Raw genomic sequence first — 22,365 nt, 5'->3', positions numbered from 1 at the left:
AGAGCGGGCACGGGAAAGCAACGAAAGGCAGCGAGGGTGGGTGTGAAAGCAACGAAAGGGAGGGCGGGTGGGAAAGCAACGAAAGAGGCAGCGAGAGCGGGTGGGAAAGCAACGAAAGAGGCAGCGAGAGCGGGTGGGAAAGCAACGAAAGAGGCAGCGAGAGCGGGTGGGAAAGCAACGAAAGGCAGCGAGGGCGGGTGGGAAAGCAACGCTCAAGACTTGCCCGAGAGAGCTGGGGATCGGGCTTTGGGTTGGTAGGAGACCTTGAAGGAGGGGGGGGAGGGACTGGGGCTGGTGGAGGAAGCAATGCTACAGTGCACTCCGCGGTCCCCTTAATGTTCACTCAGGAAGGCGGGGAATGGGACCACGTGAGCAGGAGGCTGAGGCTCCGCCTTCCTGATGACGTCACCAGCCTCACCAGCCATAACCCTCACCGCACGTCACTGCTATACTCACATATATTTCCTTGTTTTTTAACCCAGCTGATAGGCACAGCAGAGCCAATTGCTGTGCCTCAGCTGTTTTGGTGCACCTCAGCTGCAGTAGAAGGTACGTTTTTTAGCTTTATTTTAATGAACTGCGAGAGTGAAGCGCACGTTTTGTGCATACTCAGCAAACCAGTTGTTAGACTGGTTGAATGACACCACTGTTTGTATCTCTTCAATTCACAATAGTCACTCATCTTATCCATATGACCAACTGGGTTTATTGCTCTGAAAATGCCTTCATGTGAAAAAATTATATGTATGTTGTCCACTTCCCAATGAAACATGTAGACCTCTCTAGCTACTTTTTATCTATAATGCACACAAAGCCCCTTTCCACATTCCTGGATTGGTTCTCACAATAAATACTAGGACTATGCAGAGATCTTGATTTGAAAGGCAAGAATGTCTTTTCCTGGGATCTCATGAGAAACTAAACTAATCCCAGGATTCCACAGCAGGAATCACATAACCAGGAAAAAGTACCGTTGTTTTAAGGCATGCCCAACAAGAGCTACATCTGTGCCTATATATACTCTGAAAGAAATGTTGTCATTAAATCCAGATCTCTGCATAGGTGTACAGTACAGTATCAGACAAATTGCTCTAATCAATTATCCAACAGAAGATGACAGAATTTCACTTCTTCAGGTGGGGAGAGAAGCTCAATCCCTCCAAGACTGAGTGGCTGTGGTTTCCGTCATCCCGATTTGTACATCTTGTTCCATCTTTGACAATAGGGGGAGAAATTTTAGCCCCCTCAGAGAAGGCTCGCAATCTGGGAGTCCTCCTGGATATGCAGCTTAGTTTAGAAGAACACCTGACGGCCATGACCAGGGGGGCCTTTTACCAGGTTCGCCTGGTACGTCAGTTGCGCCCCTTCCTGGATCAGGATGCTCTGTGCACAGTCACACATGCCTTCGTCCTTTCTCCCCTGGACTACTGCAATGCTCTCTACATGGGGCTGCCCTTGAAGAGCACCCGGAGGCTTCAGCTGGTCCAGAATGCAGCCGCGCGGGTTGTCATGGGGGTACCTAAGTGCTCCCATGTTACACCCCTTTTAGGCGGCCTGCACTGGTTGCCAGTTGTTTTCCGGGTGCGATTGAAGGTATTAATTATGACCTTTAAAGCACTCCATGGCTTAGGCCCAGGGTACCTGCGAGACTACCTACTGCCACCAGTAGCCTCCCACCATCCAGTATGATCCCACAGAGTTGGCCTCCTCAGGGTGCCGTCGGCCAGACAGTGTCGGCTGGTGACCCCCAGAGGGAGAGCCTTCTCTGTGGGAGCGCCTTCCCTCTGGAATGAGCTGCCCCCGGAGCTTCGCATAATCCCTGACCTCTGGTCCTTCCGACGCGCCCTGAAAAGTTGGCTTTTCCAGCAAGCCGGCCTGGCCTGTTAATTTTTAACTTATTTTAAATGTATTGTCTTTTAAATTCGGTTTGGGTTTTTTGGATATGGATTTAATTTTTTTTTTACTTTTGGGATGTATGTTTTTTAATGTTATACGCCGCCCTGAGTCCTTTTGGAGAAAGACGGCATATAAATCCAAACAAACAAACAAACAAACAAGCATGGGAGCTATCCAAGGTCTTTCTTTGTCCAACAAAGAATCTACCTAAAGAACAAGTGTCAAACTCAATTGCATCACATGACGTAGCACAATGTTTTTTGCCTTTGTGGAGCTGGGGTGGGCGTAGCCTGTGAGTGATGCATCCAGCCCAATGGGCCACCAGTTTCATGCCCCTGATAAAGCAACAAAAATATTACCGCACTGCTGAAATGAATATAGAAAAGCAAGAACTTTGCATTTTTGATTATTGGGGAGGAACAACTGGATAAATACAATCCTTACACACTATGTTGACTCTATGCTATTAGCCTTGATAGCAGTGTAACTGTCTCTGAATGCCATCTTCTGGGAAACTAGTCGTTTCCTTCTGCAATTAGTTGGTCACTGTGAAAACAGACTGGTGGGTTAGATGGGCCAGAAGTCTGATCAGACAAAGGCACTGCATATGTGTTGTGGGCACCCCAGCAGCCATTGGAGCTGGCAGCAGATTCGGACAGTGAGGAGGTTGGGGAGGAACATGGGCCAGTCCTGGAGTCTGGAAGGCTCTGATAAACTGCCTGCAGAGTCAGACGTCAGTGAGGCAGACAAACAGCTGGAGCCTGTTCCCAGTGTACGCATGCACAGAATTGCCAAACAAAGGGAACAACTAAAGAACAGGGGTCAACTTGGGAATAAGGCCAAAGATGGATGATGAATGGCCCCTCCCAGAGGAAATAAAAGAGGAACGAAAGGGGAGTGGAGTTTGCAGGAGACAATTAATTCACTTAATTGGTGTGTGACTCTCCAAGATTCCTTGCCAAGTTTTGCAGATATCGGCCTGGCAACTCTGCAAGCCACATAAGATCTGTGACTGTAAATCCTCCCTTGAAAGACTTTGCTGGTTGCGAATGAGCAGAATTCACAGTAAATTAATAAAAGGGGTTTTTGTCAGGAGGAGTTTGCTTCATGTTCTTGGGAAGCCTAGGTCAGAACAATATGTTCTTAACTATGCATGCAGTTAACATCAAATCAACAATCCTGATACTACTCTAATCATAAATAATTTATTACTTTTAACAAAATATTTTTCCCTTAAAATATGCTACAATCTTTAAAGCTCTAAGTACCTTTATTAATCTTACCCTTCTGCTCTTCCTATTATCTTTTGTAGCTAGCAAGCACAGTTCTCAATACAATACAATAGCAGAGTTGGAAGGGACCTTGGAGGTCTTCTAGTCCAACCCCCTGCCTAGGCAGGAAACCCTATACTGTTTCAGGCAAATGGCTATCCAACATCTTCTTAAAGACTTCCAGTGTTGGGGCATTCACAACTTCTGGAGGCAATTTGTTCCATTGATTAATTGTTCTGACAGGAAATTTCTCCTCAGTTCTAAGTTGCTTCTCTCCTTGATTAGTTTCCACCCATTGCTCTTGTTCTACCCTCAGGTGCCTTGGAGAATAGTTTGACTCCCTCTTCTTTGTGGCAACCCCTGAGATATTGGAACACTGCTATCATGTCTCCCCTAGTCCTTCTTTCTCTTAAGCTAGACATACCCAGTTCCTGCAACCGTTCTTCGTATGTTTTAGTCTCCAGTCCCCTAATCATCTTTGTTGCTCTTCTCTGCACTCTTTCTAGAGTCTCCACATCTTTTCTACATCCTGGCGACCAAAACTGAATGCAGTATTCCAAGTGTGGCCTTACCAAGGCATTATAAAGTGGTATTAACACTTCACATGATCTTGATTCTATCCCTCTGTTTATGCAGCCTAGAACTGTGTTGGCTTTTTTGGCAGCTGCTGCACACTGCTGGCTCATATTTAAACGGTTGTCCACTATGACTCTCTACTCCATCTTAAAATAATACTTCAAGCCTTAATATTGCCGTCATTCCTGGTAACTGTCTGGGCAAGTCTTTGCAGTTTTCTTGTCAAGATTTTCACAAGTGGTTTGCCCTTGCCTTCTTCTTATGAATGAGAAAGTGACTGTCTCAAGGTTGCCTAGCTGATTTTATGTCCAAGGCAGAACTATAATTCGCCATCTCCTAGTCTTTACTCTGGTGCCTTAACACTGCACAAAAACAAACTCTTATAGACACCGAAAACTGGAAAGGAAAATTTATGGGTCACAAGCAGATCAATAAAATTACAGCTGACTATATTTTAACCTACTACCATTCCCTGCAAGGAAGAACCAGTTCTGTCAATTCCAGTTGAACTTTGAAAAATCAAATACAACATGAGATTTATGAGACACAATGGTAAAAATCAATTTAAAATATTTTTTTAAAGTCCCATGAAACGTACATTGAAATTACACGATTCCTCAGAGAAATCAGATGTAAAATCTCCTTTCACAACTGTCTATTCATTTCCCATAGAATGGTTCAGCTCACTGTCAGATTAAATGCATTTTCCTACTCACTGTCAAGAAGAGAGATGCTCAGAATGCAGACAGTATCTTTCTCAACTCCCCCTGAATCATTGGCTGTTGATTGACATAAATTAGCAGGGAACACAAGGCAGCCCTTCATATCACTGTCAAGAGCAGCTGTAAAACATGCTCCAGTCCTTCAAAGCCCACCCACTAATTATCTATTTTGCTGTCTTTGAGACACTGTTTGGGTATATGGCCACTGCATCACTCAGCTGATCAGCGGTGAAGAAAAAAAATTCGATTTGTGCACAGAATATCAACTTTTAAAAAACCCAATTAAATAAACCATCAAGACAAAAGCTAATAAATTAGAAATCAGATGATAAACAAAAAAGTTTTAAAAAATACGGACTCCAAAAAAAATACAGAACCTTTGCACAGACAAGGATAACTTGTTAGGATGAAGATTCATTTATCTGGAAAACAGTGTATTTGAATAAATCTAATTGCGGGTATTTTCATAGCAATTTGGGCTTGTGTGAACTTTTTAACCAAAGCAATTTCCCAAATTTTAAAGCCCCACTGAACCACAGAAGCATGCTGTTTAGTTTCCTCGTGCTTTGCAATAGTGAACATAGCTGATTTAATTTGTCATGTTGCTTCGGTTTAGGAAAAACTAAAGGCAAGATCCCTAAACAAAGATTGGTGGGTGTTTTTCCCAATTTCTATAAAAAAGATTCAAAAGTTTTGCATTTTCTTTTTCTTTGTAGTTTTGTTTAATTAAAGAAATAAGAGTATATTTTACATTGCAAAATTACCAATTGTTGTAATATATACCAGTCTACCTATAAACATAGCAATTACACATATCTAATATAATTTCAGCAGGTAAGTTCATTCTTCCAACAATTTAATGTTAAGTATGTGTGTGTAAACAATTGCACAAGCCAACTGAGCATTTCCTCATCCTACCCATAACTACTTCAAATAGGTTTGGTGGAAATGATCACCCTTGAAATGAATAAAGAAATTTATTTATTAAGGAAGGATACAGTTCTGCCTTCTAATTCAAGAACAGAAAAGAGTGCTGGAAAAAGTGTGATGAACAAGTAAGAGGCTGGGTATAATTTGTATTTCCCTCAAACCAGTGACGTGCGGTGAGGTTTACAGCTGGTGAGACAGCAATTTTTTTAGACTTGTGGACTTCAACTCCCAGAATTCCACAGTCAGGCATGCTCAGTTGCGACCTGCCACCCTCCGCCCTGGGATTTGGCCACGGCACTGCCTGACAGAGCTGCGCGGAATCCGGGGCGCACTTGTCGGGCGAGGGCAGCGCAGATGGGGAGCGGACAGAGCGGAGGAAGCCTCTCCCCCCCCGCTTCCCGCACCCGAAAGAACAAAGGGAACCTCTGTCGCCGCCCGGGCAACCTGGCCGGCCTCTCTCGCGGCGGCTCTCTGGTGCCGAGCTTGGGAGTCCCTGGAGGAGCTGGCGGGGGCTGCAAGCACCGCAGGCTGGACTGGAGCCTCGAGTCTAGGGCAGCGAGTCATTCGATAAGAAACTTGCCTCTTGGAAGGAATGACTCGGCTTGGCTCCTGCTTTGTCTCTCCTGCCTCTTCACTTCTCCGTTCGGTCGTTGGGCGGCAGATTGAAAGTGGGAGCCAAGCTGGGTCATTCCTCCCAAAAGGCAAGTTTCCCATCGAATGACTCGCTGCCCTGATGATGAGAGGTTAGGCTGTGCCTCACTTGCCTCACCTGACTGCACGTCACTGCCTCAAACTGTGGTTAGCCAGATGCTTTGAAGGAGCACCAAAGAAGCACCTTAGAGGACAAACATATTATTTGGTACCATTCCTCAACATTATCTTAAAACCTTTCCCAACCAATTTGCACACATTTCTACAGATTTACAGAGACTGGAAAATACGAAGAGATGAAAATTGGAACAATTTAAAGAAGTAAATAGTTTTAAAATATGTCAATTCAGACAAAAAAAAATATATTCCTACTATCCTGGATAATTTTTCGCAATTTCTTTTTCTAAAACTCACATTTCTAAATAACTAAAATATTATTTATAATTGCACAAGACGTGTTTAAAGGTTCAGAGGATTTGACTGAAAGATCCTCTTTTTATTTAAATTAAGGATAAAACATAGCATAAGTACAACTTATTGAGCCAGAGATATGAGCTCTAGACCATAAAAATACCAGTCTTAGGTGATATTTTGCATCAGCATTATTAGCAAAAGGCACATCATCTGAAGTGGAACAATTAAGGAAGTTGGTTGATATCTCTGTGACTGATTGGCAGCAAACTGTGAAAACCTCTCCAGACTTAGCATGCGTCCCCTTCTCCAATGGGAGAAACTTTCAAAAGTTCAAGTCAGAATATTTTTTTCTGAACTCCAACTTTCAACTCTAGTCAATGTGCAAATCATACAAACTTGCCATATATTTGCTCTCTTTAGTTCTGTCCTTACCTTCTCTTCTTAATTCTAGAATCAAGAAAATGCTTATAGGCGTTGGTGGCAAGATTTCCTCTTTTTCTGACTTAATGATATAAACTGAAAACAGACCTTTTAACCCTCTCTGTGGGCACGCTTGTTGCCAGCTGCTCTTCCGGGTTCCGGTGCATGTATGCTGGAAGCCAGCAGAGAGCAGCTGGCCAGTGCGCATGCGTGCTGGACCAGCTGATCTCTTAGCTGATCTCTTCTGGGCAGTGACGTGCAGTCAGGTGAGGCAAGTGAGGCACAGCCTCACCACTCTCATCATGAAAAAAAAAGTAAAAGGAAAAAGCTGAGCTAGTTGCTGCCTCACTGTGGATGACTCTGCTTAACCTCACTGGTGCTCTCCCTCCCCAAGTGTAGTGACTTCCTCCCCAGGCCCCCATTCATTTCTCTCTCACACACACACAGCTGGATAAAACTATATAAAAATCTAGCCCAGCTTCACTGATTACAAGTTTGAAAAGGCAACGTGGCTCCACCTGCAATCAACTCTGCTTAACCTCACTGGTGCTCTCCCTCCCCAAGTGTAGTGACTTCCTCCCCAGGCCCCCATTCATTTCTCTCTCTCTCACACACACAGCTGGATAAAACTATATAAAAATCTAGCCCAGCTTCACTGATTACAAGTTTGAAAAGGCAACGTGGCTCCACCTACAATCAAACTACACTTGGGGAGGGAGAGCACAAGCGAGCACTGAGGAGACCACAGGAGGAGGCAGGAAGCCAGGCAAAGAGCCATGCTGTAGTACACACACTTCCCCCCAGCCTCTTTCTTTTGGAAGGCTCGGCTCGGCTCCCCTCCGGCTTCTCTGCCCCTCCTCTCACCCCAGCCTGCCAGCAGGAGGTGGTGGGTGGGCTTTATTGTGTTCCAGGCATTTCCCACCCAGACAGCAGGCTGCATTTGCAATGGTGGAGGTGTTTGGGAAAGGCAGCAGGGGAATGGGGGGGGGATGGCAGAGGAGCTGCTTTCAAGCCACTGGAAAAGATATCCAATCCAACTTTTGTGTGTGGGGGGGTTTGTTTGAGAGTGAGTGAGAGAGGGAAGGGGTAGGAGAGATAGTCCAATCCAACTTCTGTGTGTGTGTGTGTGTGTGTGTGTGTGTGTGTGTGTGTGTGTGTGTTTGAGAGAGGGGGAGGAAGGGAGAGAGGGAGGAAGAAGGGGAAGGAGAAGAAAAAGAAAAAGAAAGAAGGAGCAAAGGAGAAAAACAAATGCTGTCGCTTTAAATTGGAACTGAGAATGCCTGGCTGTGGAATTCTGGGAGTTGAAGTCCACAAGTCTAAAAATATTTGAAACCCAGCACTGTGTCAGTGCCTCACCAGTCATAAACCTCACCGCACGTCACTGCTTCTGGGTTCCGGTGTTCCGGCACATGGATGCATTCCAGTTTCGACACTCAGTGCCGAAAAGGTTAACCATCACTGATCTAGCATGTAATCCTATGACAAAAACACGTACTTCATCTTCAAATACACCTCAAGGCTCCTTTGGAATGAATAGATAAGGCCCCAGGCCAGTTCTCTTATTCTTTTAGCGCTCTTTCCTCAGATTGTGTCCTTGAATGCTTATGGATTTTATATAAATTGTGCACAAATGAGATTCAGCACTGCAACACAGTCTATTCCATTTTAAATTACTAGATTCCCTTCTGGTTTGAAACCAACAAGAAGTACAACCATCTAATTCAAAATTAGTCATTGCAGCTGCCAGTCATTCATTTCTAAGCTGCTTCTTCTTCTGATGGTCATGCTGTTTTCAAGAGTTTCCCCTTTGCTGTCTTGAGCCCTCTTTCTCTTGTGAAAACTATTTTCTATTAAAATTTAAACTAACACCTGCTTTCAACTTATCAGCAAAATTAATACAAAACAACTTTGTCCGCACAGATACACTGACAGCCAGTTAATCTCTGTTGATTCATCTCTTTCAGGGTGACATGGAGAAGGACTCATTTCGGATATCCCCAAGACTGTATACAAGTTCTCTTTAAAAAACAGTGGAAATCTGGTCCCTGATCTATGAGAATCTCATCCCCACCAGTGACGTGCGGTCAGGGGAGGCAAGGGAGGCAGAGCCTCACCTCTCTTCATGAAATAATAGTATATAATATTATATACTATATATATATATAATATTATAATATTATACATCCGTCCTGGCGCGCCCGGGAGCTGCGGAGGGCGGAGGCAGAAATGTCGGCATTTCCAGATGACGTCATCCGGGAGCGCCGACAACATCAGCACGGATGGAGGTAGCCACAGCGACACCAAGGCGATCCGGGCGGACAAAAGAGCGAGCGAGGCAGCTCGATCCTCGGTCGCTCGCCCGCCGGATCAGATCGGCGCCATTCTGCCTATCTCCGTCCGTGCGCGCCCGGGAGCTGCGGAGGGCGGAGGCAGAAATGTGTGCCTCCAGCACACGTGGTCCCATTCCCCGCCTTCCTGATGACGTCACCAGCCTCACCAGCCATTAACCTCACAGCACGTCACTGATCCCCACCTATAACTGAACAGCTTAAGTCATTCATTTGACAACAACATTCACTATGGTGCGGGGGATGTGTGCTGATGTTGGCTGAAGCAGGGTCGTCCTTGCTGTAAAATGGCCGCGGATGCCATAAAATGGATGGTCAATTTCCTTTCGTCGCCAGTGTTAGATCGGCGCGGGAAGAATAGACACCAGGCGTAGAAACTTTCAGCACTTTTTATTTTCCTAGCTGCTGTGATACGGACTGCCGGCAGGTTGTCGGTGCTCTCTATTTATTGAGCTCCGGCAGACTAGCCGGCCAATGACAGCAGTTTAAATTTCCCATGGATTGGCAAACCAATTCACAATGGCATGCAAATCTGTGCTGCATACATCCGTACAAAACAGATTGTGCACAAGAGAACTGCTTCTGGATGTCTTGTGGAATAACTGCAAATCACAAGGATACACTTATTTCCTTTTGCCGACCTCAGCACTGGGCTAGCTATATATAATGCAATTCGAGAAAATGGAAGAGGGATCAAAGGAATGCTTTCCATGGGTGTCTTGTCTTGTTTTCCCTTGATATACTGAAAGAGACTAAAACATATGAAGAACGGTTGCAGGAACTGGGTATGTTTAGCTTTATTTATTTATTCTTCGCATTTCTAAACCGCCCTTAAGCTTAAGAGAAAGAAGGACTAGGGGAGACATGATAGCAGTGTTCCAATATCTCAGGTGTTGCCACAAAGAAGAGGGAGTCAAACTATTCTCCAAGGCACCTGAGGGTAGAACAAGAAACAATGGGTGGAAACTAATCAAGGAGAGAAGCAACTTAGAACTGAGGAGAAATTTCCTGACAGAACAATTAATCAGTGGAACAGCTTGCCTCCAAGGTTGTGAATGCCCCACCCCTGGAAGTCTTTAAGAAGATGTTGGATAGCCATTTGTCTGGAACGGTATAGGGTTTCCTGCCTAGGCAGGGGGTTGGACTAGAAGACCTCCAAGGTCCCTTCCAACTCTACTATTGTATTGTATTGTATTACTGATACGTATTTTGGGCAGGACTGAACAGTTTCTCCATAATTGGAGTTTCTTACTTAAATCAAGAGTGTAAGTCGATCCCGTTCCTTCTCCCAAAGTTTTCTTCAGTCTTAGGATAAGCAGTGCCCATTGGCAATATAATCTAATATATACATGAGTATGAAGCCTCACTGAAAATACATGGAAAGGCATCCCAGAGCTAGCCATTTCTTCTCCTAGAGTGCATGTGGACTGGTTCCTTAGAATAGAGGCCTGTTAATAGTTCCATCAAAGAGAGGATAGTCCACGGCTGAATTTTTTTCTCTGTAAGGTTGTCCTATCCTTTTCAGAAGGTCATCAAAAATATTCCTGCCCAGTGATATATGCTATCTGATCACAGGCTGTGGACAGGATTGCTATATAAGAGCTGTGGGAGTGCAGTGGTTAGAATGCAGTTAACTCACTGCTCACTGCCAGGAGTTCGATCCTGACCAGATCAACGTTGACTCATCCTTCCATCCTTCCGAGGTCAGTAAAACCAGGATCCAGATTGTTGGGAACAATATGCTGATTCTGTAAACCACTTAGAGACGGCTGTAAAGGACTATGAAGTGATATATAAGTCTAAATGCTATTGCTATATATCAGTCCCCAAATTTTGCCGCACTCATAATAAAATCCAGATAGCACTGAATCATTTGGACACAGGTTAAACCAAAATTGTACCTTGATTTTCATCCAGCTTTCCAATTGTCTCGATCTGCTCCACCAAGTCATTGGAATTCCACTGACTCATCCCCAGAAGGATGGCATTCTTTCCTTCGGCCACCTCCTCTGCAAAAGAGGGGGGGGGAAACAACCATGTAATTTCAGTGATGGCCTAGAAAGTAGAGACAGGATTACTTCATTAACAATCAACAGAAAGCAAAATCAGCCTAAATGGAAAATACCCAGGTTTTCCAGAGGGCTTTGCAAGGACATATTCCCCATATAATATGCCTGCCTGTAGAAATCAAGGAGGCCTAGAATTTGAATCATCTCTTTTATTTCTAGTACTTACATTCTATCAGTATATCAAATTCTAGGCAGAGCACAATGATAATACTTAAAGGATAGGTACTCCAAGTGAATAGTGGACATTTATATAGGTGCCATTTTTGAATGCCACAGCACCATCCTTGCTGATCTCCGGATACTAAAAGTATTACCCTAGCTCAGTGATGGCTAATCTTTTTTGGACCAGGTGCCCAAAGTGTGCAGGTGCATGTGCAAATGTGCTTGCACGCCTGAACTCCCAAAATGCAATGTGCATGCAGCCCTGTGCATGTGCCCCACCCCCTGCATGCCTCCTGCACACCCTCTGCTCCCTGTGCATGCGTGGCAGAGACACTCACACATGCGCAGTGGAGCTGAAATAGGGCAACGTCTCGCGTGCCCACAGAGAGGGCGCTATGTGCCACCTGTGGCACGCATGCCATAGGTTCGCCATCATGGCCCTAGCTGTTGCCAGCAATTGCTTCCCACTCACAATATGACCTCACATATCATTTATCATCCCTCCTTTCCTTACCTAGACTTGGCTGTCCCGCACTTCAGTGGGAGAGGCTGAGCTAAGTACAGTTGCCATCTAGCTTAACTAATGACATACTCAGGGGACTGGACTTCATAGCAGCCTTCAGCAACTAAGACTCATGAACACTTCTTGTGTGCTTATAGAAGGCAGAGGTAAATTGTCTATCCCTAAAGGGTTTGGATTATTAATGCCATGACTCCAAGCAGTGAGACACTCTATTAAAGCAAGTCCAAATGCTTATAAGGAGTTCAGTTGCTACAAAATATAGGGAAAGTTCAATGGCTGCTACCAGGAAAATAGGAATTCCCATATATGTATACTTTAAACGGGAAGGTGTTGAATTTAGGCAAATGGATGGCATGGCTACACGTCCCACTATCTTCAACACAGACCCAAGCAAATTGAAAATATATAATTACTATTTATGGACTCCAGTAAAACGGTAAAGGTAAAGATTTTCTCTGTCCAGGTGATTCAGACTCTAGGGGTGGTGCTCATTCCCATTTCTTAGCTGAAGGAGCCAGCATTGTCCAAAGACATTTCTGTGGTCATATGGTGAGCATGACTATATGCTGAGGTGCACAGAAAACTGTTACCTTCCCACCTAAATGGCAAGCAATGGGAGCTCACACCATCGCATAACACTGGAAGCTGTCAGGCTTCCAGGTGACAAGCTCAGTGTCTTTAACCACTGAACCATCGCCCCCCCCCCTGTAAAATGCCATGCAGTTACAAACAATTACCTCCTCACTTATTTGTTTGTTTTAAATACTTTACATCCCATCATATTTCCACAAGAAATCAGGAACATTAACCCATTTAAAACTCCTTTGCATAAGCATTATTCTAATAATAAGAGAAATATAATCCTAACTTACGAAAGCAGTACTAGCAATAATTTCTAGAGACTAAAGTTGAAAAAAAAAAAAAGAAAACAACTCAGGAAAATATGCATCCGAAGGAAATTTTAAATAATCATTTTGCAGCCAACTATTTAACACTTACGGAAGTTGTCCACTATAATTCATAGTGTCTACATTCACCCAGCATACTGAATCTGCTTACCAAATTAAATCATTTTTTTTTGGATTTGCAGAATTTATTGCACTGCCAAATAATCAAACAGACTGCTTGTATCCCAGTTCCACATACAGTACATATTCTCCCAATGGAGCTAATTGAAGTTACCAGCAATTAAGCACAAATGCATACATTTTTAATCTGACTTGGATAAAAGTATCACATGAATGTAGCCTAAGTTGTAAGACAAGAAGTAGAGATCTGGATAATGATGGGAGAAGAGAAGAAGGATCTCCTTTGAGTTGTCTAGAGTAGACCATACATAATGGAAGCTTTATATGTAAATGCCAACCATTTGAGTTGAACACAGCAAAAAGTGAAACAAATTTATAGTCAACAAAACAGTTATGAGATAGACGGGTATATGTGTCTAGACAGTATCCTGTAATTATTTGCATTTCTGGAAGCTTCTGGAAGTTTGTTCAGACAAGGCCATTTTTACATGCTGTAGTATGATTATAGTTAAATAATGTAGTGGTTGAAGACCTCCAACGTCCCTTCCAACTCTATTGTTCTATGTTCTACTCTGCAAACAACTAAGGCATAGATGGAGGGAAGATCTGGGTTTATTTCTTATTAATAGAGGCCCAACAAAAATTGAAAAAAAGCTTTGTTTTTTACCATTTTTGTCACCCAGGAGAACCAATTTGCACTCCCAAATTGTTAACATAAACTTCCAATATGACTACAGCCTCATCCATGACAGGCTGCATAATTATACCTGAGTCAAATTACTCATCCATCAAAACTATTTGTTTGTTTTTTTTAATTTGGATTAAGCAGCAGTTTATTCTTTCCCATTAAACCTGTCACAGGTGATAAATAGTGGTTGACTGTTTCTACTGCTCCCTGAAATCAGATAGAAGCTTGAACATTTTTGTGGACAAAGATGCAAACTATCCAGAGCAAATCATCTGGTCTGCAACTAAATATGGCTCCTCGAGACCCATTTCAAACATGGAACCTGGTTTTGTTCCAACTTGGGAAACCTTCATGAGGCCTGACTACAAGGCTGCCCTCCTTTAAATCCTCAACAGTGTAAAAGCACAGTGTAGAGAGGAATCTGTAAGGCTCCCTTCTTTTCTTTTAGGATAATCATGGGATAATCAAGGGAAGAAAAATTCTGAAATGAAGGTATTTACATTGAGTTCCAAAACAAAACCTTGCCATTTATCAAGCACACTGCCATTTGTTGTGTATAAAATATATCAAACTGAAATTAAATCAAGGGGAGCCATCTGCTGTCAATTCATTCATTCACTGAGGAAACATATTTATAACATTGCTGTCTTCCATGCTTCAATAATTTAAATTTGCTGGGATTGATTCTCCCTTCCAGGCATTTCATCACCATACGAATAGCCCTGAAGTGATCCTCTTGCAGTAATCGACTGGGTGCCCTTCAGATAGTTTCAGTTCCTCTAAACCTCAGTCTGCATGACCAATAGACAGCAATTAAAGGATTGTTGCTCAAAATATATGTAGGATACCAACTTGCCCAATCACCTTAAAACCAGAATCTCTTTTCTCACAAGGGTTAAATAGATGGTCTAAAAATCCCAATAGTCTCCTGAAAACCTCATATCTTCTACCATGTTCATGTCTCAGATCTTGGGAGTGCCATATGATCATTACAACGGATAACCACTGATGGACAAATTTATTGAAAGAGACTTACCATCAGGGTGGATTTGATTTAAATCAAGTCGATTTAAATCATAATTGAAATCATGCTATAAATCACTAGTAAAAAGACTTGATTTAAATCAACTCGATTTAAATCATACTTCTTAAAGAGTAACTGTCATCTCTGTCCCGCAGCAGCTCCTCCTCTGACCCGCTGTTGACTCACCAACAGTCCCATTTACTTTAATGGGATGACTGGTGATATGGCATTGACACAAGGTGAGGGACGTAGCAGGCAGCAGGTGAGTGGATGCCTGGAACATGATGGATCTGAAATGACAGGTGCTCTTTAAATGTAAGGACTCATTCTTGCTGGTAGTTAGAATCTTTAATATTATTGTTTGTAAACAAAATGAAGGTTTCCTATTCAGCTTGCAGGGCTTGGATTCATTGAATGAGTTTACCAAAAATGTTAATATTGCAGAATATACACCCTTGTGCTACATAACTAAGCTCCATTTCATGATGAATAAGCTAAATTATTAATATATCTTAAATAGAAAACTATCTTTAGATAGATTTTTACTTTTATTTTATTAAAATAAATTTGATAAAAATAATAAAAAATCTGATTTAAATTTTAAAAATTTGATTTAAATAAAAAAATATCAATTTTTATCCTCCCTGCTTATCATGAAAGCAATTGTCTGTCTTCAACTGTGCTCCAGTAAAGTCCATATACTGATCTGCAAATCGTATAACATTGTGCACTGTATTTTTGCTGTCTTAAATTTCATACCTTATATTCTTGATGTACTCAAAATCTATACATCTACTGATATTAGTATGGGAAAAAAGACAGCCATATGTAACTAGTGTTTGGGCAAGATCAGGTCATTTTATAAAGATAATTTAACTCTAGCTTCACAGTACCCATGAACCATAAGTGTTCCATTCTGTAAAAATCCTTTGCTACCAGATAACCTTTTGAAACTGTTACAGAATATGAAACCGTGATAGCTTTGATTTTTAAATGTCAACATTAGGAAACCTATTTTTAAAAGTATATACTTTTTAAATAAAAGAAGCAATACAATCTGTATTAAGAACATTTGCAGACAATATAGTGTATGTCAGTTGTTACCAAGATATGATGAAACCGCAAAACCAATTTAGAAGATGTGCATTCAGTACATGCATATCTATTACACTATTCCCTTTGGGGAGGAAAGCAACATTATCCACATAAAAAGGAGTAAAAAATACGGAGACAAAGAAATTAGGGATGAGAGAAGAAAAAGAAAAGAAAAGGTTCACATCAACATTATTCTACTGTACACTGCAACACACCTTTCTACCTTTGCAAATCATCCTACTTCTCACCATGCCCATGTACCACTTCATATACTGTTCTTAACATTTTTTTTCAAAATCAATTTCATCAATTATTTTCTCTACCTTTCCTCTCCTCTAAATCCATTCCTTTTTCTTTCACATATTTGCTTTGTAATTTGATCCTCATACATTCTCTCTCTTTATCAAAACTTACTTCCTTCACTGGTCATTCTTTTACATATTCAATCCACTTTCATTCTTGGCCCAAAGTTTCTTGTGTTTAATAAATAAAAAACTTGCTTTTTACTACATAATCTTTTTAAGTGCATTCAATTTACGCATTTTATATATGCATTTTCTGCAGACAAATAGCAGTGATATGTTCTACAGGTTTTTTTTAAAAAACTGCCAGGCTAAAATTCTGCCTTATAATGTAGACACTAAGATAAACTGGATTTAAAAAAAAAAATCATGCATGTTTACTCACATTGACATTTTCACTTTAAGAGAAGCTCCTGCTTGTTCCTATGGCAGTTTCTTTGAAAGTTCATGTTATAATTTTCAAGAAGAACATTTATCAGGAGGAAAAAGAAGGCTTCTTATTGTGTCTTCTCTATTGAAGATTTTAATCTAATGCTGTTAAGTGTTCTCTGTGTATTTTGTTTCTGCTGTGAGTTGCAGATTTAACGCTCTAGATTCTCAATGATTTAATGCTCTAATAGATAGTACCTATATATTAGAGCATTAAATCATTGAGAATCTAGACTGTTTTAGTGTACGTTTAGTGTATGTTTTAGTGTACCTTTGTTATATGTTTGTTTTGTTTACATATTTATTTCGAATGTTTCGTTGTACGCCGCCCCGAGTCCTTCGGGAGAGGGTGCGGCTAAGAAATAAATATATTATTATTATTATTATTAGACCAATCCAGGTTTTACTAATACTGTTTTTTTTTTAGAGTCTTTGAATATAACAATATTGACTTTGGTCCTATCACTATGTACCTGTGGTTGCTATAGAGAATCTGAGTCTCTGTTAAAACATATGTCTGAGGACACATACCATTCATGCTTTAAATGACAGATCTAGCTGAGCAACCCCAAAAATAGCAGGTGCCCATTTTTTCAGTAGTATCAAAGAAGAGAACAGTGATCAGAAAATACATCAAGTCACAAAAAAGGCTTATTAAAAAAAAGAAAAATAGAAAAGCTTTGGCAGATCATTTTTTCATTCCCACTTCCAAAGAGTAAAAGTGCCAAGATATCTGAAGGTTGAAACTAGATCTATATTATTATCTGTCATCAAAATTTGCAGTATATCAATCAGAATAGAGTTGGACAGGACCTTGGAGGTCTTCTAGTCCAACCCCCTGCTCAAGCAAGAGACCTATTCCATTTCAGACAGGTGGCTCTCCAGCCTTTTCTTTAAAACTTCCAATGATGAAGCACCCACAACTTCTGAAGGCAAGCTTTTGCACGGGATAATTGTCCTCATTGCTGGGAAGTTTCTCCTTAATTCCAGGTTGCTTCTCTCATTGATTAGTTTCCATCCATTGTTTTTTTGTCTTGCCTTTCGGTGCTTTGGAAAATAAGTTGACCCCCCTCTTCTTTGTGGCAGCTCCTCAAATACTGGAATACTATCATGTCACCCCCTTGGAACGTTATATATGTTGACGGCAACAATATTATTTTATGCACAACAATGGAAGGATGCATTACTCCCTACAAATGGATGGTTGCAAAAGCTGATGGAATTAGCAGAGATGGCTCAACTGACGGCTTTGATAAAAGAAAAAAAAACACAAGTGCTTTTGTTTCTACTTGGAAACTGTTTCCAGACTTTGTGCTTGAGGTGGAACAAAAAATGAAATTTTGATTTTGGGTTTAACTGATTAGATAAATTGGTTGTTATAGAAATGGCTAGTTTATACTATTATGTAAAGATAGAAAATCGAGGTTTGATGTTATTTCTTATTCTACTGCACCAAAGGGAGTTGGAAGCCTTTTCTTTCTTTTTCGCTACACTTTTCTCTTCCCTTTTCCTCCCCTACTTTTCCTATGATTCACTTTTGTAAATTCTTTTTATATTATAACTAATAAAAAGTGGGGGGAAATAAAAGAAATGCAAGAAATCTTAAAGCAACAAGTTTGAAAGAAAAAAACAACTGTCATCCCCCTAACCCTTTTTTTCTCTGGCCATACCGAATTCCTGCAACGGTTCTTCACATGTTTTTGTCTCCAGGTCTTTAATCATCCTAGTAGTTGTTCTTCTCCGCGCTTTTTGCAAAGTCTCAACATCTTTTTTGTAATGTGGTGACCAAAACGGGGTGCAGTATTCCAATTGTGGTCTTACTAAGGATTTATAAAGCGGTACTAATACTTTACGTGATTTTGATTCTATGCCTCTGTTCATACAACCAAGGGATTGTATTAGCTTTTTTTGGCTGCTGCCACACACTGCTGGCTCATGATTTTAGTTTATTGTGAGCTTTTCCTCTCTGCAATGGTCCATTAAAAGCCCGTAGATTCTCTAAGGCCAGCCTCAATTAAGGAAATAACATATCTGTTGTTAAATCTAGAGGACCCAAAATTAATCAGAATGATTAAGTGGATCTCAGTTTAATTGAACCATGCCATTTACATACAGGAAGTCAGGAAATAAATGGGTTCTAAAGCAGATAAATGAAAGAAAACAAGCCATAAAAGTTGTTTTGGCTGCAGATATCCATTATCTTTGGGTACAGTTTGCTGTAATAAAGTCTGCAAGGGTCCAAAATGAGTTCCAAGTCACAATATTTGAGCAAGCAATTAATTTGGCAATTTTTAAGATCCGGAGACAGATCTGAGGGGGGGGGGGGAGGAGAAACACTTATCAAAGTACAACCTTTTTTCCCATGCCATGCCTTCACTAAGATACATAGTCCAAAAAACCAAAATGCTACCTCCATTCATACACAAATTTACAGTAATAAATTATTCCACAGGTCCCACTTAAATTAATGCAAGGAGTAGACAAGTTAATTTAAAGAGATATAAACAAAACTTTTGATAAATGATGTAACCCGGCATTGTCTGTCATCCCAAAGCCTTCCAAAATACTAGGTTTTAAGCAGAAGGACCCTTTACATATAGGGCAGAAAATCAAAGGAAAACAATTTGTTAAATGACCAAAAAAGCCCTGTACCAACAAAACAGTGGCATACTTTTTGAGTAAGTTGAGAAGTTCCATAGCAGGCTTTGATCTAAGAGCTTATGCCTGCTTTGAAAAGGGCACTTTTGTTTCTCTCTGTCAAGCAAAAACAAAATTGCAGAGAAGGATGGATTGTAATTTTCTCCTCACTTTATTTTTAGCTAACCTAAACTATGGTATGTGAGCCATCCACACAGTCTAGTTTTGGCACAGCATCAAATCTCAGGCCTTGAGCAAATAGATTCAGGAGGGAAAGCCATAACAAGCAACAAGCAAAAATTTACCCAACCCCTTTCAAGAAACGTGTATACAATATGGCAAAAAAAAAAATCTGCATTGTCTTGCTCTTCATTGGAGCAACATGTTCAGCGTATTTTAATTTTAAATGCAAATATTCACCTATTCCATGCAGCTAGACAATCCTCTCCAAAATGAAAAACCCCAATTACTCAATTTCAGAACACCAGTGGCTACAGCACATTCCTCTCCCCTTCTTAAAAAAAAGAAACAAATTAGCCATAAATCACCCTCTGTGGAGAGATCCTCCAAGTACATTACAAATTCTTTTCTGCAAAGCCAAGTTACGGGAATAGTTTTCAATAAAGCCCTAAAAGGAGAATGAAACGATAGGCTTTTAAATTTTAAGAAAGCTAAACATAAATGTAAATCTTACACATAGATCGTGCTTGTTAAACTCCCTGAAAACCTGACGGCTCAGAACCAATGAAGAAGGATTACAAACCTCGTGCATCGAAGAATTCATCATCAGAGCTTTCCACTGAGTCCATGCCTTCCATGAGCCATGGGGAGCCAAAATGATGCAATCCAACTGAAAAAGGGGAGAAATGCAATATTAGCAAACAGAGGATTACAAGATGGAGCCCAATTAAACATTCTGTATATTTAAAACCTTCCATCATTCAGTCAGCAACTTTAAAATATACCGAATATTAAGCATATGTGAGTGTACTAAAGTTGGGTGGCTAATACATTCACATACATATTTTTAAAAACTGCTACTGTCAAATCATATTTTTCCTGGCTGTAATAATCTATCATTTAATGCTGCAAAACATGCTTCTTTCTCCTATGCAATTTTGATGCAGACATAACCAATTAATCAATGACTAGATATAACACTTTCTTAAGTAACTAAATAATTGTAAGGGCCTTGGCAGTAGTCATGGGATTTTGAGGATCTCTTTGTGACGCATCAAAGACTTTTATGTTTGGAAATTTCATCATTGCTATTGTGCCTCTGTAATCAGAAATCTGATGACACTGGAGATAAAGGACATTAAACATCAAGAGGGATTTGGAGGGGATAAGTTAAGAGAAACTCTGAATGATCCACAGGGGGAAAGTGGAACTGACCTATTTTATTACCCTACCATTGGGAGCTATAGAAAGGAAAAGCTATTCGTTTTCCCTTGCTGGCAGAATCCTTAGGATTTGACCCTATCAGATTGTATTTAATTCAGATGATAGCACTTAAATTGAGGGCAAGTCCAATAGGCTTTAACTTCAGCCTTGGGAAATCATCATACTGGCTGGCACACCTCCATTCTTTAGATAAGGGACTGCCCAGATCAACTTGCAGATTTAAGATGCCACGCTACATTACCGATTTGCTTCTCAGACACATAGCATTCTGAACAAACCTCAAACGCTGACATATTGTTCATTTTATGTCCTGTTTTTCAATCAGTTTTGTCTGCCAAAATAACTCAAGTCATAAAAAAAGATACTGGGCTGGACCTGCCCTGAGGCTGAAAGTCAAAAAAGACAAGGCACATGGGAGATGAGCAATAGTAGGAGAAGAAGAAGTCTCAGATTGACTGTTCGAGGCCAAAATGAAGTGGTAAGCAGCAAGATGGCGTTTATACATAGTTCAGTCTGGGCTGGTTTTAACTTACTGAAACTCTTGCTTAAATAGAAAGTTGTGACAGCTGTTCCTTTGGATAACAGATGGGGCCAGATTTGCTAGGGCAGATGGATGGAGGTGCAGTGTGGCCCTCCAGTTCCAGGACAACTGGAAGCAGCGAGGTGCAAAACAGATTCTTTGCATCTGCCCTTTTCTTACCACTGTAAACATACAGATAACAATATATATGTATACCTATCCTTTGGGTCCTGATCAGTATACACTTGAGGATTCATTGCAGCACAACAACACAATTAATGTTGCTCGTTTCTGGGCAAGATTTGTTTGACTTGTACATATTTTAATCTTGTATTTTATGTTATATGGTATGCTTTATTTTAATTGTGATGCTTCTGATGCAAATAAACAAAAGACCACTGTAAACAAGCCAAATGTCCTCTTGCCATTATATATTTTCTGGAAAACCTGGATGCAATCCCCTAAGAGCTCTTGATCCATTAATGGTTGGATGAAAATGGTGTGCGTGCTACCCTTTCTCTTTCCCATTTCAAGAAATATACCTTTCTCAATGAAATTCAACAACAGAACACCAGAAACACTGACAGAACGGTAAGGTAATACTTCAAGTAGACTGATGTGAGACGTTAATAAGGAATGGACTTAGGACATATCCTGAAGTCTCTCAGTCCAAATGCTTGAGCAATGTTTTGCTGATACAAGAGGCTCAAAGCGGAAGTTCAAGGCCAAATGTATTGTTTCCTCTTCGCTTAGGTTAGGAATTTTCCTTTTCTGTTTCAAAATTGCATCAATTTGTTAATAAATGCTATTTCCTCTTGATGTTGCCTCAAACAGCTAGGCCAGGGTGACCTAACCTTTGCCAACAGCCTGTGAATAAGCACAGGAGAAAAAGGGATGCTATTTCCTCTTGATGTTGCCTCAAACAGCTAGGCCAGGGTGACCTAACCTTTATCAACAGCCTGTGAATAAGCACAGGAGAAAAAGGGATCTGCCATCTTCCCTCAGTACTGATGTTTTGAGCTAAACTGGGCTCTTAGATCACTCTGAACTGGTGCCTAATTTATCTTCTCAACACTTCACTTTTTCCTTTGGTGTCATATCTTTTTAGTTCTCATTTTCATTAGTCTATAATTACAGTGGAGCAACATCTGTAACAAGTAACAATGACACTAAAATGGCAATATATGCATCATTATTGCATGAATTATTGGTATGACGAAGTTGATATAAGTATTATGCAGTATCATTTATGTCAT

The 22,365-nt window shown here is 40.9% G+C and overlaps 1 protein-coding gene across 5 annotated transcripts in view; it reads right to left on the bottom strand.

Moving 5' to 3' along the window:
• PITPNM3 (PITPNM family member 3) overlaps positions 1-22,365 on the bottom strand; it is a 162,611-nt gene that overhangs the window by 65,403 nt on the left and 74,843 nt on the right. For all 5 annotated transcript variants that reach the window (XM_081941197.1, XM_081941200.1, XM_081941199.1 and 2 more), the window contains exons 2-3: positions 19,949-20,035; positions 11,130-11,237 (exon numbers count right to left, since the gene is read on the bottom strand). In XM_081941197.1, the coding sequence (XP_081797323.1) occupies positions 11,130-11,237; positions 19,949-20,035 (195 nt within the window). The remainder of the gene's footprint in view (positions 1-11,129; positions 11,238-19,948; positions 20,036-22,365) is intronic.

The sequence above is a fragment of the Natrix helvetica genome (genome assembly GCF_964273705.1).
Source record: "Natrix helvetica genome assembly, chromosome: 2".
Taxonomy (NCBI): Eukaryota; Metazoa; Chordata; class Lepidosauria; order Squamata; family Natricidae; genus Natrix; species Natrix helvetica.
This window is presented reverse-complemented; position numbering and strand designations above follow the sequence as displayed.